At 40.8% G+C, this 19,371-nt stretch overlaps 2 protein-coding genes across 2 annotated transcripts; one reads left to right on the forward strand and one right to left on the reverse strand.

Moving 5' to 3' along the window:
* Positions 1 to 6,297: 6,297 nt before the first annotated feature.
* Positions 6,298 to 14,559, reverse strand: LOC115812465 (atrial natriuretic peptide receptor 2). Its single transcript, XM_030774944.1, has 22 exons — positions 14,454 to 14,559; positions 13,956 to 14,088; positions 13,698 to 13,830; positions 13,314 to 13,418; positions 12,616 to 12,718; positions 11,136 to 11,281; positions 10,902 to 10,974; positions 10,682 to 10,826; positions 10,485 to 10,571; positions 10,233 to 10,376; positions 9,863 to 9,984; positions 9,425 to 9,563; positions 9,263 to 9,311; positions 9,004 to 9,105; positions 8,767 to 8,886; positions 8,467 to 8,560; positions 7,946 to 8,033; positions 7,705 to 7,844; positions 7,280 to 7,432; positions 7,087 to 7,185; positions 6,695 to 6,786; positions 6,298 to 6,465 (listed from the first exon to the last, which is right to left on the reverse strand). Exons 1-22 carry the CDS (start codon positions 14,557 to 14,559, stop codon positions 6,298 to 6,300), a joined length of 2,541 nt encoding a protein of 846 aa, XP_030630804.1.
* Positions 14,560 to 16,516: 1,957 nt separating this feature from the next.
* Positions 16,517 to 18,937, forward strand: prelid1b (PRELI domain containing 1b). The gene is made up of 5 exons (XM_030774945.1): positions 16,517 to 16,608; positions 16,801 to 17,026; positions 17,161 to 17,274; positions 18,170 to 18,248; positions 18,831 to 18,937. Exons 1-5 carry the CDS (start codon positions 16,517 to 16,519, stop codon positions 18,935 to 18,937), a joined length of 618 nt encoding a protein of 205 aa, XP_030630805.1.
* The last annotated feature ends 434 nt before the right edge of the window (positions 18,938 to 19,371 follow it).

A 19,371-nucleotide genomic window follows, 5' to 3' on the forward strand; every position in this document is an offset into this window, starting at 1 on the left:
TGGGAGCTGGAAAAGAGACTGGGGATCCAAAACTGAAGGAAGAGACTCCCGCCGTCTGGCAGTGGATGGCGACATTCGAACGTTCATGACACCCTGCCAGTATTCGCATGGGAATAACACACGAGACCTTGAGAGCGACGCGGCTTGCCCTATGTAGACTTGCCGAACGAATGACTACTATGAACGGGCAAATACTGGAGCGACATAGATTACTGGTTCCAGTTACCTGCCTTTGAGTACATATGTACTCAAACTGCGCCACCTTGTCTTCGTCTATGATAGTTTTTAAATTGTTCCACAAAGACAGGACGTACACAGCTTCCCAAACATCCTTGAAAGTGTTAATAAGTATATAGAGATGTTTGACATGATGTGTCAATGTGCAAGTTTGGTGTGGGTGGGATTGATGTGAAATATTTTTTTGCCAAGAATGAGTGTAACAGATACAGGATGGCACTAGTGAGGGGAAATGCATGGGACACACGCAAGATGTGGAGATCATTCTGAGTGATGTCTGGCTGTTAAAATAAATAAATAAACAAAAAGATAAAACAACAACAATCAGAACATGCAGCCTATTTTGTGTTTAATGTGAAGAGTTAGCACACACAATACAACTGAAAAGACAACATCAAAAAAAAGAAAGAAAGTGTATTCTACATTCATTAGTTCTGTGCTTTCTACACTATCCCTGAAGCAGTAGTATCAATCCTGAACAATTACAACGTTGTCCTGGATATATTTGTCCACAAAACAAATCACTTTGTTATGTGTGTTGGTATAATTTAACTCAGATTTTAGTTAAGAAAAAAACCCACTTGTAAGGAGGCCAGTGCATGTTACATTTCAGATTTACTGTGGGTGAGAATACGGTTTATGAATACAGGACGTTTTCATATCACTCTCATTGTCCAATCTTCAGGAGCATGTGATCATCTGCAGGATCAGGTGGATGCCACAGCCATCCTGGATTCATGAATGTAACATCAGGGGAACACAAACACTTGTTTTCTGTTCTTTCATCTCTCTCTCTCTCTCTCTCTCTCTCTCTCTCTATGTCTGTCTGTAATGCTAATTAAATGATTGATTGAGTCTAGGGAAGGGCTCTTTTGTGCCTCATTTGCTGCACACGCATTTAATTAACCAAAGCCCTTCAAGCCTGGCTCTAATAAAACGCAGAGCTCCTGTCTCTTTCGACCATCTGATTATGCTCTGCTAATTTGAAACACACGTACACATGTATTCCCGCTGAAATGCGCATTGTCTCGTCCTGAATCTATGTTTTGTAACCTTATACCTGTCGAGTACATGACTAATGAGATGAGTGTTAGTATTCTTAGCTTTTAGTATTTTATTAGACAAGTTTCTGATGGAAATGAAGTACTGGGGACATGGATACATAGATGCACTTAGGAAACCACAAAATGCAATGGCGTTTCTTTCACTATTTAAAAAAAAAGAACAAATGAATCTAACCAGTCATATCAAAGTAGATTTACTGTATGTGTTGTTCATTTATGGAGGGACGATGTTGGTTAGTATATGTCTGTGAATTTCTGAAACACAAGCCTTAGGCATGCTTTGTGCACATTTTTTTCCCCCAAACAGAAAATATTTCATGTAATTTTCATTTTAAGAACAAATATTTTTGACATGAACATTGCTGCAGAGGTTCAGAAAATGCAGAGAAACCTATTTGTTGTGAGAGAAATATTTTCCATAATGGTGATTTCAATAGGTCACATGAGGTTCTATTTCCCTTTATAATTTTGGAAAACATTTACTGAACCTGTGTCAACACTTCCAAGACATTGACGTATCACAGTTTAAATTTTCGCACTAGAATTTTCCCCAGAGCAACAGAGCAGCTATCAGCTGCAACAGTCACATCTCATTCAGGTCTCGGTGGGGCGTCTCTCTCCGCCTCTCTCCTGAGCTCTGGCCTTCTCTCCTCTTTCCTTCTCTCTCTCCTCCTGTGTAAGAGGTGTATCAGGTGTTTGAGCTTCTTTTCACGAGTCCTCATGTAATGTCATGAGTTCTTCATCCTTCCACAGGCCACTTCTGCACATCTGTGTTTTACTAACATCATCCAACCTCATGTCTGTATCTCTTCTTCAGAGCCATTTGCTTTCTCTCTCTCTCTCTCTCTCTCTCTCTCTCTCTCTCTCTCTCTATCTGTCTGTCTCTCTCTCTCCTCTCAGTTCCAATGAGTCCTAAAACACAAATCCTGAAATCAATGTAACGAAATCTTTCAAATCTGTTAAAACTGAAGATGCAAAGAAAACGGTTTGAATGAAGAGTGAACTCCAGCTCTATATTTTTCACTTTTCTATTTTTGTTTGGTAGACTGAGTCTATAGCTATTTAAATACGTGGTGTTTTAGTAAGGGTTATAAAACAGATGTGTATTAATGGGAAAGAACACATTGCATAAACATGTTGTGGGAGGGGCAGTGCAATCTGAGCTCATCATCAGAGCATCATATGTCTGTATGTGATGGGAATCAAATCCATATTTACAGACACCAGCTGCTACCACTGAGGTAACCTTACATCCTAATGTGATGTACACGGTAATCTTGAAAGTACATGCTGATATTAACTGAATCTTAATGATTCTGGATCCTTCTAGCAGTATAGCAATACATCATTCACAAGACCATGAGGTTCCAAGAGACTAGATTTATAGACATGGACTGGGTGTAGCACAGACAATGGCGTCCCTTAATGGTAGGTTAAAAATGATATTTTTCTACTTATCTGCTTCATTTCCAGACAGTCCTTTAGTAGAAATTCTCTAAACCCATATTTACCAACACTGCAACCTTGACTTTTAAAAACTAACCAAAACCTTGACTTTAGCAACGAACTGAAATTCCAGCGCAAGAGGCTAAGGACAAGTCAAAACCCCAAATTCATCCAAAAGAACAAAAAGAAACTCCAGTTTCCAACTCCAACCATACATCTGAAATAAATCTGTTATTTCATAGGCAAACCCATTAGTTACATTTAACTTCAAACATCCCCCTCACTCTTAATCACAATGTGAACTCATCACTGGCTGTAATCATAACTATCATTATACCAACACAGTTGGTAGTGACAGAGTTTTAACATGTCTTGATGACAGTGGCAGAGATAGTATCACTAGGAAGATGACAGAGGATGTGTTATGTCAGTGTGGCAAAAGCTGAAGGACATATTTACACCATTCATAGATGTCTCAGACTGAACCTTTCTGTCAGGATGTCACTCTACACCCTGGCATTAGTAAGCAAGGCTGACTCGGGAACTTTTATGGGTGGACCATGTAACCCAATGCTTGATGGTCTGGTCTGTGTACCGGAAGCATCGGAGGCTAGTCCCACATTCCAGGGAACTACCCAGAATTCTACCATGCTGCCTCCTCACAAAACATGTGTGTTTGTGTGTGCGTGTGTGTGTGTGTGTGTGTGTGTGCGTTAGCATGTGTGTGAGTTTGGGAAGGTTGTCTTGAGGTAGGTAGTAACAGGTGGATGAACTGAAGTCAGGGAGTGGCTTCTCTCTCATTTGCATGTATGTTCACATGTACACACACACACACACACACACACATACACACATACGAACACGCGCACAAACACACACACACACACACACACACACACACACACAAAGTGATGATAGAGTCTGAATGTCTACAAAAATCTTAGGCAGGTTTACAGTTGTAAATTATAGTTTCAGTCTGTGCTGGACTCAGGTTTCCTTTCAGACTGATCTGGGATCAGATGAACCTCACACACTCTTACTTAAGTACACACTCTGGACTGATGGGCATATTTAAATGCTGAACCCAGCTCAACCTGAGTTCACATTTGCATACAACCAATCAGAGATCATCATTCCCCTCACCACCTGTCAACCACGCAGACTGCATGCCCAGGGGGGAGAAAGGTAGATAAAGGACAGAAGAGGTAATAAAAGAGAGACGCAGACAGTGAGCAAAGTGAACCAGGGAGAAAAGGGAGCTGCAGGAAATAAAAATGACAGAAAGAGAGAAGTCAAGATAATCTCTCATCTCTCTATATTTGTCCAGTGTCTTGGTGGGGACCTTGTTTGTGCCTTGGCAGGGATAGAGGACAGAAATATTTTTGATGAGAGTCATCTAAACGTGTGACCTTCGTTAAGGGACTTCAGAACATCAGTACAGCAGTGACTGGCTAAACGGACGGTGCTAAAAAGAGACGACGCACTTAAATGAAACATATCTTTCTAATAACTTGCCTAGTGCCACGTGAAAGCTTTCTGTGAGTAAACACGTTTCACTCTTTTTCCTTTACACTAAAAGTTTTAATAGAATTAACATTGTTAGTGTTGTGAAATTAACACATACTTTTTTTAGGCATCTCTGTCTATTGTAGAGTTAAAAGACCCCGAACTTGTGTGGAATACTTTCCCCAGCAAAATATGCTGAGGAAATCCATAAATGACTCAAAAATTGCCATTGGGTTCATAATGCATTTGTAATTGCTGTAGTGTTTATTGTATTTGGGCTGTATTTGTGAACTCATGTTGTGTGCAGTCTTCTCATTAGTTTTTGGGTTTACTAAACATGCTCTTGGGTTTTCTGATATTTGTCACTCAATTACACAGACAAGGCACTTTCTCTCGCTCCATCTCTTACCCTGTTTTTGCCTTCTGCTCTTTCTTTTCCAGAGCTATTTCAACATCTCTGTGACATACCGTGTATGTAATTACTCCTGAAATTGACGCACAACATCAGATTTCCGGTATTTCGTTGCTGGAAAACTATTTTGAAAAGCTAGCATTTGACACCTCTTGGCGGCATGCGAGCAGATGGTATAAAGCCGCGCGTGGGTATTGTGGTGGCCTTCTGTAGTATCTTTCTCGTCTTCGGCTTTATGTTCACTATCTCCGGGACCAAAGGAGAATCACTTGGACCTGTGCCGCTCATCGCTCTCGGTCCTGCCATCTTCCTCCCAGGTGTGGGCATCATCATCCTCGCCAGCAAGACAGAGGGTTTCCGAATCTGGCCTTGGTCACGGCCCCCGGGCTGCCCCTGCAGGTGCTTGTGCTGCATCTGTGCGGCGAAGCCTGCGGGTGAGGTGAAGAAGTCCAAGGGAAGGGGGTGTCCGGAAGAGGACCTGGAGGGACTTTGTGGTTCGGATTCGGGGAGCAGCAGTACCTCTCTAGAGAAGAGCAAGCAGTTGGTTAGTCTGACCAAAGAGAAACAGGATGAAGTTTTGCACTATCTGAAAACATGCTACCATTCTAGTGCTTTGGATGCAGTGCATGGTACGTCATCTGAGCACTGTGTGCTTGACGGACTGTGTTCAGTGAAGAACAGTGTGCCATACACACACACACCCTATTCCACCACACACCTACCCAGGGGCAGTCTCATAGTATATGTGGGGCAAGAGAGTACTCCCTATGGCGTATGCTGTTACTATGGTAACCCTCAGAGGTTCAGCAGGGTTAGTGAGACTGTGGTTTAAGTCTTGGACCCTTGAAATCACATACACTCATATTTGCTTACATGCACAAGATAGGATCTGTGGATTTAGGATTTGTATTTATGGTATTGAACATTGTTTTGACTGACAATCACTAATGTTCAGCATATGACAATCACTAATGTTCAGCGTACGAAACTTATTATACTTCATATTAAATCATCATAAAATACTGACTCATTTGGAGTCATTTATAATTGCTTTATTAATATACTTACAATGCAATCACGTTATACAATCTATCAGTTCCATATCATTCTACGTCTTTCTACACAGAGATTCACAACAGCTTGTATAATCTACAGCATTTAGGAGTTACAGAGCAACAGTTTGACAGCATTTACACAGATGTTAACACAACAACCAATATTCATCAAAGAGGATTTCACTGTTCAGACAACACAATTATATAGCACTTATCATAAAGATGAAGGGAATAAAACAACAAAAGCCGAAGAAAATAAATAAGAAAGAAAATATATAGAGCCATATATTAGTTCTTGGATATAACAAAATGCTAACTGCAATGAAAAGCTTTCCTGTGTATGAGACATAGACATAAACAAATAGGCCTATATGTAGGATGAACTGGAATACACTAAGGATTAAAATACATTTGGGTATAAGGGATTCACATACACATATGCAATTTCATGAGTAGGAGGAGACATTGACAGGAAGTTGTTTAGATGACTTGTACAAATAGGGTCAAGTGTGTGTGGGCAAGGTTATTGAAATCCCAGCTTTTAAACATTGATTGGCAGTGAGAACCAAGGGTCATGTTAGGCAGGGTCAAACAGGGGGTCAGTGTCGTTGGGATTTAGGCATCCTGGGATATTGGCGTAGTGCTCCTTCTCAGGCTCCTGAACTGTTACTGGTTTCTTATTCTCTTTAATCATCGGTGCCGTCTGCTTTCCCTCCAACCAGTATGTGACCATGTCCCCTTTACCCTGAGAAAGAAACAGAGAGAGAGAGACAGACAGACAGAGAGAGAGAGAGAGAGAGATGAGAGAGAGAGAGAGAGAGAGAGAGAGAGTTAGACCACAGTGTAGAGGCACAGAAAGAGAGAGGAAGGTCCTGAGACACACTGTGAAGACAAACACTGGGTTCTGTCATGGAGGAAACCTAACTTTTCTCATGGCCTTTGGTAGATGAGATAGGAAGTGATGTATTACCGACCTTCACCTGCAGAACACCTCTGCAGTGGAGCACGTAGCCACCAATCTCCTCCAACAAGTAGTACGCACTGGAGCTACACTGGATCTTCAGAGCTGCACAGAAACAAACATTCAACATTATTGCACTCAGCACAGACTCTCTGGAACTGCTAAACCAGACAGTGGTAGACATACCACTACCCGAAGAGCTACCATGCACATAGGCCTTGGCTCCAAGTCTAAAAGATCAGAAACCATTCAAATACTGAGGGCTTTATGGAACATTTAAATGGTAGGAAAGTTACATCAGGGCTGGAACAAATGTTTTGTATTGGTATTGTTCTTCAGAAAATTTGGTTAACCTTGGTGTCAATGTTATGAAAAAGAAAATAAGAGTAAAAAAAAAAAAAATACCTTCACTGGTTGACTCCATCCGTGACGCTGTGTTGACAGTGTCTCCAAACAGACAATAACGTGGCATCTTGGTGCCCACCACACCTGCCACGACAGGACCTGAGAAAACAGAAACACACTCCACAATCTGAGCTTCCTTCCACACAATAAGATTGCCCACCGTGTTTTAAGAATTACAGTTTACTAGTCTTGCCTGAGTGTATTCCTGCACGGATCTGCAGTTGGTTGTTCGGCTTGTGAGGAATGCGAAAGGTCTTGCAGACGGACACCAGGTCCAGAGCCATGCTGGCAATCTCAGATGCATGAAGGATTCCATTCTCCCGCGGTACACCTGACACCACCATGTCTAGCAATAAACAAACAAACAAACAAACAAACAAAAAATAACCTCAAAACTTTAATCATCTCCTCACAGAACACTCCTACGTGGAATGCAAATAATAAAGACAGTACAATTAACCACATTAGAAGAAAACTGAAAAATAAAATTGCTAATCTAACTATAGGTTTTGAGGTACCAGTATGTAGTACTTGGCTATCTATAAAACCAGTGATGACACTGAAAGACTTGATTTCCTTTGACTGTGATAAAATTGCAGGACAACTGACATTACTTACAAGCATCCCCAATAGTCTCCACTTTGTAGACATCATAATTGTCAATAATTTCATCAAATGTGGTGTACAGCTTGTTGAGGAAGTCCACCACCTGATAGGGCGTACTGGTACTTGATAGCTGAGTGAAGCCGACAATGTCACTGACAGAGAGAGAGAGAGAGAGAGAAGAGGAGTAAGACGCTCGGAGCGTGCAGTAAGGTCTTTCACTGTGACGTTTGCTTGTCTGTCGGTTTGTTTGTACCTGAAGAAGACGGTGGCACTGACGTAACTTTGGGCCTGAGAAGGCTTCCCTTGTCTCAGATCATCAGCCACTTGTTTGGGCAGCATACCTGAAACAAACAGAGCAAAGGAGTCTGTTGAAGGAGGCACACACAGAGAAATGGATCCTTACACTGACCAAGTGAAAAATACTGAACCAAAATTATGTTTCCTAATCCCACTCCCAGAAACCCACTTGATAGCATATTTTCTTCAATACAGCACTAATGCATTCTGTTTCTCAGCAGTCATTAAGCCTTTGATTTCCATACAATGTTGTGCTAATGCAGAGGGAGAGCAAGTTTGTGCCCTTCACAGAACTGTAACTAATGTGTCACACTGTACAGAGGTGTGACACATAAGAATATGTAGGGAAGGACAACACTGTACAGCGGTGTGACACATAAGAATATGTAGGGAAGGACAACACTGTACAGAGGTGTGACACATAAGAATATGTAGGGAAGGACAACACTGTACAGAGGTGTGAGTGAAGCGTCTTACTGTAGAGAAGTCGGTCTGTCTTCTGCTTCTCATGCATCAGATCTTGAGTCCTCTCAGCAACCAGAACCTCCAGATGCTTACTGTACTTCTCCATCTGACAAATACACACATGTGGACACACACACAGACACACAGATACAGATACAGACACACACAGAGACACAAACCCAAACACACACCCACATGCACACACCGATACAGATATAGACACACACAGACACACACACAGACACACATTAAATTTGGCGTGTCATTCAGACTTTTGATTGCTTTTGTATGTCTTATTTGAGTGTCACTGACCAGGTTCATCATCATATCCACTGGGCTGACTTTGTGAGGGTTAATTCTGTGGACAAACTTCTTGATCTGTTCAAAAGTGGGCCTGTGAACAGGATTATGGGAACGGCACCTCCGGATCAGCTGAAAGAGCAGAAACGACAAAATACAGAGAAAGAGAATTAAAATGAGTTCCTCTACACACGCAGGGTTAACAGGTCACAAGCCCTTTTTGAAATGGGTGGTTTGCTTTGTTCATGCCTCCACATATTCAGCAGGACACGGACAGGTGTTCTCAGATTTTCCTGAAATGAGCTCAGGAAGTGGGGGACACCACGCACACTCCAGAGAGCTGTCCTCTACCTGAGAGAGAGAGAGAGAGAGAGAGAGAGAGAGAGAGGGAGAGAGAGAGAATAAAGAGAGAAACTGATGGCTAAGATCTGATCTTTTTTTTTTTCAAACTGTTCTTATGTTTTCCTTAGATAATCACTATTATTGTAAATACATATAGCACACTCACCGGAACTGGGTCGTTTCGAGTCGCTATCTCAAGTAATATTATTGAATAACTGCGAAAAAGGGAGAGATTCGTTTGAAAATTGCTTTGTTCACTGGGTGAAATTGATAAGTTTGTGATGTGGTTGTCTGACCATGCTTTATTTTTATATATCTGACTATCTACCTGAACACATCTCCAGCCAGTGTTGGCTCCATGTTGTTGTTGTGGGCCTCAGGTGGAGTGTAAACCTCTACCACTCTCTGTTGATATGTACTCAGCGGTTCAGCAGAGTCTTCCCGACGATACGTCCACAGACAGAAATCTAACACGAGGTAAACTCAGGTAAACTCTCTCTTTCAACACTGAATTACACACACACACACACACACACACACACACAAACACACACACACACACACACACACACACACACACACACAAACTTGTTTGATGGAGGACATTAAAACATGTCGCTTAGACACACAGGCATATGCAAGAGCTCACTCACACACACAAACTTGTTAAATGAAAAGCATCAAAAGCTTTGGTTTGCAGTTGATACACACACACACACAGACACACAGCCACAGACACACACACACACATATAGCTGTGATACACCTGTGATTTTGCAGACCCAGCGATCGTCGATGACACAGTTGGCAGATTTCAGACGGCCGTGGCAGATTTTATGCTGATGGAGATAAGACATGCCTCGGGCTATATCTGTAGCGAAGGAAAACCTGTGAGAGATGACACATAATGATCATCTTCTGTATGTGTCTGTCACTGAGTGTGTGTGTATTTGTGTGTGTGTGTGTGTGTGTGTGTGTGTGTGTGTGTGTGTGTGTGTGTGTGTATTTGTGTGTGTGTGTGTGTGTGTGTGTCGGAGAGAGAGGGAGAGAGAGAGAGACAGAGAGAGTGTATGTGTATGTGTGTATGTGTGTGTGTGTGCATGTGTGTGTGTGTGTGTGTGTGAGTGTGTGTGTACCTGAAGCCCCAGTTGAGAGGAATCTCATCATTCAGAAGCACATCATTGAGGCTGCCTTTGGGACAATACTCTGTTACTATAGCAACATTTGGGACCTCTATGCATCCTCCAAAAAACTTACAGAGATTTGGATGATCCAACTCTCTAAAATTCAAAAATGTAAAACAAACAAACAAAAATTGGGGGTTGAAAGCCAAATTTCAATGTGTTGTAATGATGATGTACTCTAGAGTAGAACTGACTTAAACTGACCTGACTTGTTTGACTTCCTGGCGAATTGTCTTTGAGAGAGAAAATGTCTTAGTTCTAATCTTCTTAATGGCAACAGTGCGTCCATCACTGCAAACGGAAAAAGGAGGGTAGATGTAAAGATCATAATAAACAAGAAGAACACAGAACCCTGTTAAAAAGTATACAGAAAATGTGTGTGTGTGTGTGTGTGTACTCACTAAATGCCTGTGTGTGTGAAGAGTTGTTTGCGGGACGCAGTGACTCCAGTACAGGAGCTGAGGGCTGTCACACAGCTTGCGTTTGAGTCACTGTTCGCTAACGGAACACTCATTATACTCCCCATGGTCGCCCTGGCAACGTGGTCTAAACACACAGGCGGCAAAGGGTGAACAACACATTTATTCACATACAGTATTTGAAATATAGGATGTGGATTACCTTGTTTTATCTCACTGTAGTTAATTATCCAGCTTTCATCCCAAAGCAGCTTCTGCTTCTGATACCTAAACCACTGCAGAGACACAAGTGTCAAAAAAAATATAATATAACACAGATAGAGTAGAAATGAGTGTGTGTGTGTGTGTGTGTGTGTGTGTGTGTGTGTGTGTGTGTGTGTGTGGGTGTGTGTGGGTGTGTGTCTGTGTGTCTGCAAGAGTCGGTGGGTGAACTCACCATAGCAGTAATGAAGAAACTTATGAGGAAGATGGTGACAGTCAGGCCGATGGTGGCTCGTATAGCAGCGCTGAGGGGACAGTCCCCACAATCAGCCGGACATTTAGAACAGCCCTCTTCTTCATCACACACACCATCCCCACACACTGCAGATAAAACACATTAAAAAACACCATCCCCACACACACTGCAGATAAAACACATTAAACCACACCATCCACACACACACTGCAGATAAAACACACCATCCACACACACTGCAGATAAAACACATTAAACCACATCATCCCCACACACTGCAGATAAAACACATTAAAACACACCGTCCACACACACTGCAGATAAAACACATTAAAACACACCATCCACACACACTGCAGTTAAAACACATTAAAACACACCATCCACACACACTGCAGATAAAACACATTAAAACACACCATCCACACACACTGCAGATAAAACACATTAAACCACACCATCCACACACACTGCAGTTAAAACACATTAAAACACACCATCCACACACACTGCAGTTAAAACACATTAAAACACACCATCCCCACACACTGCAGATAAAACACATTAAAACACACCATCCACACACACACTGCAGATAAAACACACCATCCACACACACTGCAGATAAAACACATTAAACCACATCATCCCCACACACTGCAGATAAAACACATTAAAACACACCGTCCACACACACTGCAGATAAAACACATTAAAACACACCATCCCCACACACTGCAGATAAAACACATTAAAAAACACCATCCCCACACACACTGCAGATAAAACACATTAAAACACACCATCCACACACACTGCAGATAAAACACACCATCCACACACACTGCAGATAAAACACATTAAAACACACCATCCACACACACTGCAGATAAAACACATTAAAACACACCATCCACACATACTGCAGTCAAAATGCATTAAAACATACCATCCACACATACTGCAGTTAAAACACATTAAAACACACAGTCCACACACACTGCAGATAAAACACATTAAACCACACCATCCCCACACACACTGCAGATAAAACACATTAAACCACACCATCCACACACACTGCAGACAAAACACATTAAAACACACAGTCCACACACACTGCAGTTAAAACACATTAAACCACACCATCCCCACACACTGCAGATAAAACACATTAAACCACACCATCCACACACCATCCAATTAAAACACATTAATTACACATTAACACACACACACACATAAACACACACACACATAAACACACACACACATAAACACACACACATGTGCCTGCATATTTCCATTCATTCAGAGAACACACTCGTGTCCACATAGTCCTGTGTGTGTGTATTTTCACTGACTGAGATGGTCTTTGTCACACACGCAGCCAATAAAAACACAAACACACACACACACACACACAAACACAAACACAAACTGGTGAGAGATACAGTACTGATAGCGGGTTGGACATAGCTCTTGGACTCCAGAGCGACCTGCATGTTTCCCACCCTTATGTGGGCGATGAGCGAGGTCATCCCCTCATGAAAAAGCACCACCTGCCCACAGGAGCACAGGCATGGATTTACCATGACAGACAGAGTACTGACATCTAACCCAGAAATACACAATGGGCAGAGAGAATCTCAAGAAAGAAAGAATCAAAATTTACAAAGTTAAACAGGGAAGAAAATTCATTACTGATATAACCATGAACAATCATACAATACACACATTTGTGAGTATAACTTTATGTAAGTAAAATACACTGTTGAACTAAATTAAATTATGGTTAATTCAAATCCAGTTCTTGGAATCTGGAGTTGGAACTGACCACATGTTTGAAGATGCGGAACCAGAAATGAAATGGAAAAAGGCTTCAATCTGATGGAATTCCCTGAAATTCCACTGCAAAGAGCGGCATTATTGGCAATTTCTAAATACAACAGCTCATCAAATGAAATAAAATATATTCACACTGATGTAAATTTAGCCTTTTAAAAGACATTATTGGAATTATTCAGTTTATGATTTACAATTTTCTTATTGGGGTTTTCATGTATGAATTAACCCTCTCTCTTTTACTGATGTTGGTGTGCATCTGAGTGTCTGTTTGTGTATATGTGTGTGTGTGTGTGTGTGTGTGTGCGTGACCTTGGCAGTCCAGTTGGTCTGGGTCATTTTGCCTGCAGTGGAGATGGTATGAGTGAAGATTCTACCATCATCAGGAATCCAAGGTCCACAGATCCTCTCCTCTGCCTGTTTCTACAGAGAGAGAGAGAGAGAGAGAGAGAGAGAGAGAGAGAGAGGGAAACGTCTCCAGCAACCATTTCAGCAAGCGATGCAAGAGCCATTTAATATACTTTATTAAAACGAGTTGTGGAGTATTGTATTTTTGCATAAGAATATGTATTGTGATTTTTGTAATGGTTCAGGGTGCTACAGTAATAAGGCTTATTATTATGGAATAAACTGTCATGTGACACGCTTTTTATAATCTCTCTATAGTTATATGTTACATGTAGTGTTTTATGTTACCATGTATCCCATAGGACAGGAGTGGATGTTGGCATGATGGATGCAGCAGTTTTCTCCATTAGCATCTTTCCAGTTTGAGGGACACTCATGTTCTTCACAGAACCTTCTAGCTTCTGTTGCATCTTTAATTGACCTGATGTAAATACAAAGTTGCTCTTAAAATCAAAACTAACTGTAAAGGAATGCAGCCATATGATATTCATCAGATATGAAAAAGTAATACTGAACTTTTACTTACCTGTGGAGGAACACACTCACCTGTGTATGAAGACGTCATTGTCCACAGCCCACTGATAAAACTCATCTCTAACTGTCACTGAGTATATCACATTAAACTCCTCACCACTTAACACCTTCTCAGGGGGTCTTAAAACCCAGGCCATCTCAAGACCTACACACACACACACACCACTGGTTTACATGACCATGAAAATACTGATGCCACCTGCTGGCAATAAACAATGCACTGTTGAAGCATAAACAAATTGAGCTGCACAAAATTTTACAGTTTTAAATCATTATATGGCCAAAGGCGATACAGCATTACATACAATAATTAGTTAGTTGTGGATATTAGTTGTGGGCTTCTTACAACAATATTAATGCTGCACTATAAACTATTATTAACTGGCTACATTACTACATGACTTTACATATTTATAAACATATAAGAATGTTACTAATTATACGCAGTCTAAATAAAGGTAAAATATTTTTCCTTATTAAGTAAACTGAAATATGCGGTTCAGTGCGTACCGCCACAATCAATCATATTGAGCTCGTCCGGGTTGTCTAACGGCCAGCAGTCGTACTCGCTGTTATCCAGGTCGTGCCATCCCACAGCTGTGCTGATGAATAGCATCTAAACGATAAAAGAACATTATTTTGAAATTTCGTCACCCAAAAATGATGTTGTTTTTCATAACCTAAGTTAATATTAAAATGACAAAACTCTTAATCAAGCATTTAAAGGTCAACAAATGTTACAATTCCACCTGCCTATGGTTTATATTAAAACGTATAGGAAGCAGAGTGTTAAAAGTGTATTCCGTTCTCACCAGCAATGCAAGTCCATAAAATAAACAGCTTGGCATATTTGATTGCTTGTCCTCTCTCTGCTTCCCCTGAGCAGTAAACATCGGTCTCTCAGAAGAGAACGTTTGGCCGCTTAGAGGGACAGCAGCACAGTGGAGGGGGGAGGCGCGCAGAAGAGGATAGGGGTGCTGACCACTATTTGCTCATTTACACTTTAAATGATTTAAGTCTAGCATTTATTGCATTGAGATGCATTTATTGCATTGAGATGCATTCTTAGATGCATTGAGCCTAGTATTTAATGTCTTTCTGCGAACAATATAAACGTTTAACATTAGTTTGCGGTATTAAAACTGGGGAAAACAGATAGCCGCGAGTTGACTGCAACTATTTATTCGCTGCGGATGAATTGGAACCACTGATTTTAAGTGTGATAAAACAATTGAAGAACACAATTGTTTTATTACTCCTTTTGAACAAGTGAATTATTTTCACCCAATTAAACCAGTGTAAACTGTATGGTGTAACCCTGCAAGAATTATTTCGTACTGGTACGTCGATAAAAGCAACGCTCCATTACAATGCTATGCTACCATCTAGTGGTTATCGGATTAACTGCAACCGACGGGTAGACCTACAACCATGTGATAAATGTGTAAGTCTCTCCTGATTCGATAGTTCTTTGAGTAGTCAGGAAGAGGCATAGGCATCCTTTGAGGTGACGCGCGTAACATGCTTCAAAGAATTTCCACAACATACTGAGTTCTCAGAATGATAGAAGACGCCGAGGCTGTGAAAAGTGAGTTTACAGAATATATGGTTAGGCTCCTTACTGGAGCACGTCTTCGGTGGCTCTTTCATACTCAACCAGATAGCAAGCCAGTTAGCTAGCTAGCTAACAAACAACATTTTAAGGTTTTTGCAAATAGAACAAGTATGGTTTACTTTACCCAACCGATCCATTCCTACTCTAAATATTCTCTGACTGTAATGGCGTGTCATGTGACCAATCAGTAGCTGGCGGAGTGACATAATGAAAAATTGAATTTAAGTCTTATTCGTGTACTGCTGAGACGAGCTTGCATCCTTCAAACTACCTTGGCCTACGTACTTTAAATGGCATTTGTCCAGATGTTTGTTTTATCATTTGCCTTTAAAAGCAGAGAGCTGAGTTATGTAGCTACTGGATGATACATTGCAAATAATAAGTGTAGCAAGTCAATAATGAACAAAAATCCTGACTGGCTATTCCACCTCACACTATCATTTTGGCCAGGAAGCGCTGATATGTCATCAGTTGTGACGGTTTGGAACGAATGTAATTAGATATATAAGTGTATATCATTGCTTGTCATGTTCAATGACGAAACCTCTGCCATTGAATTTGTACCGCTGCTAATGCACTTCGAATCGCCTGTAAATTAATGTCACAGAGCTTCACAACCGTGAGAGCCGTTGTCCTCAACGTGCTCCCGCGCCCTGAGGAAGATGTCATCTGTTCAGTGCTAACTTCAGCCACTTTAAGGCTGTAATTTGATGAGTACCGCATCCTCATGTCTGCGTGTACCGAGGGATGCTGACGTTTAAGAACGGATAAGGTAAAAGCCATATCGTGACGTATCCAACACACCTGCTTTCATGTTTACAATGTCACAACTTGGTCATCACAGAGAAAATGGTCTTCTTGAGCGTATTACCAAAACCGTCGGATTTTAACTGATTACTATATTATTCGTTTTTAGGTGATCGATGCCTTGATTAGCGTGACAGGCTTAGACAGGGCGATGGGGAAATATTTCTTCAGTGAGACTGACATCGGCCGTACATGGGAACATGTTCTGTGTGCATTCTGGCAGAGATATCCAAACCCCTACAGGTACTGAATTCTTAATCCTAATCCTCATTTAAATCCCTGCATATGTTTCATTTGAAGGTCTTACCCCAGATTGTTTAGCATGTTTAGGGCTAAACCCTTCCGTTTTTCTTTCTTTTTATTGATGACAAATAACTACCCAGTTATAAACATATTCTGTCTCTCTGTCTCACTTTGTCTTTGTCCTTTTCTCAGTTCTCACGTTTTGACTGAGGATGTAGTGTTTCGTGCTGTGACCTCAGATAACTGTCTCATATCCCGCCGCCTCTTCACAAAGACCAATCGACTTCCACGGTGGGCTGAGTGTGTCTTCCCAATCAACCTATCACGGTCCGTCTATATCATAGAAGACTCCATTGTAGACCCTGGCAACGGAAGCTTTACAACTTTAACATGGAACCTTAACCACACAAAACTCATGGTAACTCACACTGCGCCATCTGTCTATACTTACTCGGTTTGAAATGGTGATTTTTAATTTTCTTTTTTTTTTTTTGCTTTACTTGTTTGCGGTCTTTTGAAGTGTTGTGTGTTGGTGTGTGTTTGTGTTGTTAGACAGTTGTGGAGCGGTGTGTGTTCCTTGAAAAGCAGGACCAGCCCGTTTTGACCCGACTCACCCGAGAGGCCTGGATCTCCTCAGCAGTGTTTGGTCTATCCAGACCCATACAGGTATTAAAATTATACCCACAGAAACACTGCACTCCTGTTCTTAGTGAATGAACATCATTCAGGCACCTGACTCTTCCAGTTAATGACTTATGTCAGTATCATACTGTTTGATGTATTAAGTTCTCATAAGTACCATGTACGCGAGCTTTGTAATTATCAAACCAAGACTTAATAAATAGCCTATAAGACTCTTACAGAAATGTAAAAGCTCACTGACTGATCCTGAATCAGATATTTACTGAAATACAGCACATGTGAACCGTCTTGCATCCTCTGCCATATTGTAATCATTCAGCGGGGCAGAGAAAAATATTTTGTAAATATTCATGTAAACATCTATTCAAATCTGTCATTTGACTGTGATACCAGTATGCTTTTTTGGAGTTTGGAGGACTTTTGAGACCTGTCAGTATAAAATATGGCTGATAATCAAAGTCACAATGCTGTATGGCTTTTGTGTGTGAGGATTAGTGGTGAAATATGATAGGCCTGGAATCATGAGTTGTAATCTTTTAGACCTGCAGTTTCATCCTTCATTGCCAGGGGGCAGTAGAGGTCTTCAAAGTTCAGTTTTCTGAAATCAGGAATACAGTTGTTTTTTTACGGATTCTATTCATACAAGTATTTTGAGTTTGGAAGTAAACTCATACAGTTCAATTCAGACCGAGAAAATTTATATGGTATATAATGATTGACCATCAGTATTGGATAAAATCCTTTTATTGGGTGACTAGATGAAAAATTATGCTTCATTTTGCAATGTCATTGTCACACTGTGATCTCATAAAGGAATTATTACTGCTGTATAATGTAATGAAGAGTTGTTTTGTAATTTTGTGGAGTAGAAATGTTTTCTGAAGATCTCTCTCTCTCTCTGTCTGTCTCTCCTGCGCAGGAATTTGGCTTGGCCAGGTTTAAGAGTAATCAGGTGAAAGCAATGAAAGGACTGGAATATTCTCTCTCTAACCTACAGAGTAAGAACCTTATCCACTTTGGTTATATTATTTTCAAACGTGTTTATCAGTCTGTTTTCATCAACTGGAAAGTATGTTGTGCAGTTTGAATTTGCAAAAAAAGATGTTATATATAGTCAGATCCTTTTTTTCTACCTCTTTTTTTCTTGTATTACTGCAACATCCGTTGAAATTTGCTGTTGTGTGCAAACCTGTGGTTTGTGTGTGTGTGTGTGTGTGTGAGTGTGTGAAACACTGTTCACAGGCACCATGAAAATGACCGTTTTATTTCTGTGTATTATTTGTTTTGATGTGTATCTGTTTAGTATTTCTGCAATTGATGAATACTTATTTAATAAAACATTTTTAATGTTGAACAAAGCGGACTTAGCCGTGCTCTGTTTTTAGGAAATGTGGATCTGTATTTTTGTAGCAAAAACACAAGACATATTTTCCTCATTGACACCGGAGAAGGCCTTCCTCTGTTGATCTTTTCTGTATGGTTACTTTAGGTATTTGAAATGGAAATGGAAATACAGCTGTACAATAAACACTAACTTCATTTTTTCTCCCCCATTCTCTCCACATTTTTAACGGCTATAGAATCCTCTACTGTCTCGCAAAATGGCATCACATCTCAGGATTTACCAGAGAAAGCCAAGGACCTGTCATCCACTCCAGACTCCCAGAAACCTCAGCAGTACGCCTGATTGGGAACTGGTGCTTTGGAAAAACTGAGATGTCTGAGCTGCGTCGTTTTTACATGGAAGTCCACTGTAGTCCAGGAAACAACAGTTGTGCTGACTGAAGTAACGGTTAATAAGGGCTAGTTCTCTCTCTCTCTGTCTCTCTTTCTCGCTCTCTCTCTCTCTCTTTCTCTTGCTCTCTCTCACATGTACCTATTTTTGTCTGTCAAGTACTTCTTCTTCTTCTTCTTCTTCTTCTTCCTTCCCCATTCCACATTCTGCTGTAAACAACCACTCAGGGACTCTCACACTTTGTGAAATGCACAGAGGAGTATGCTGTGCGTACTGCTGTTAATCCTGCTGTCTCTGTGTTCCATACGTAATCTGTTTCAATCCTGTCCTGTTTCAGATGATCATAGACATTTTTTTTTTTACACATGTTACTCAAGGCTGAAATT

The sequence above is a fragment of the Chanos chanos genome, chromosome 5 (assembly GCF_902362185.1).
Source record: "Chanos chanos chromosome 5, fChaCha1.1, whole genome shotgun sequence".
NCBI lineage: Eukaryota > Metazoa > Chordata > Actinopteri > Gonorynchiformes > Chanidae > Chanos > Chanos chanos.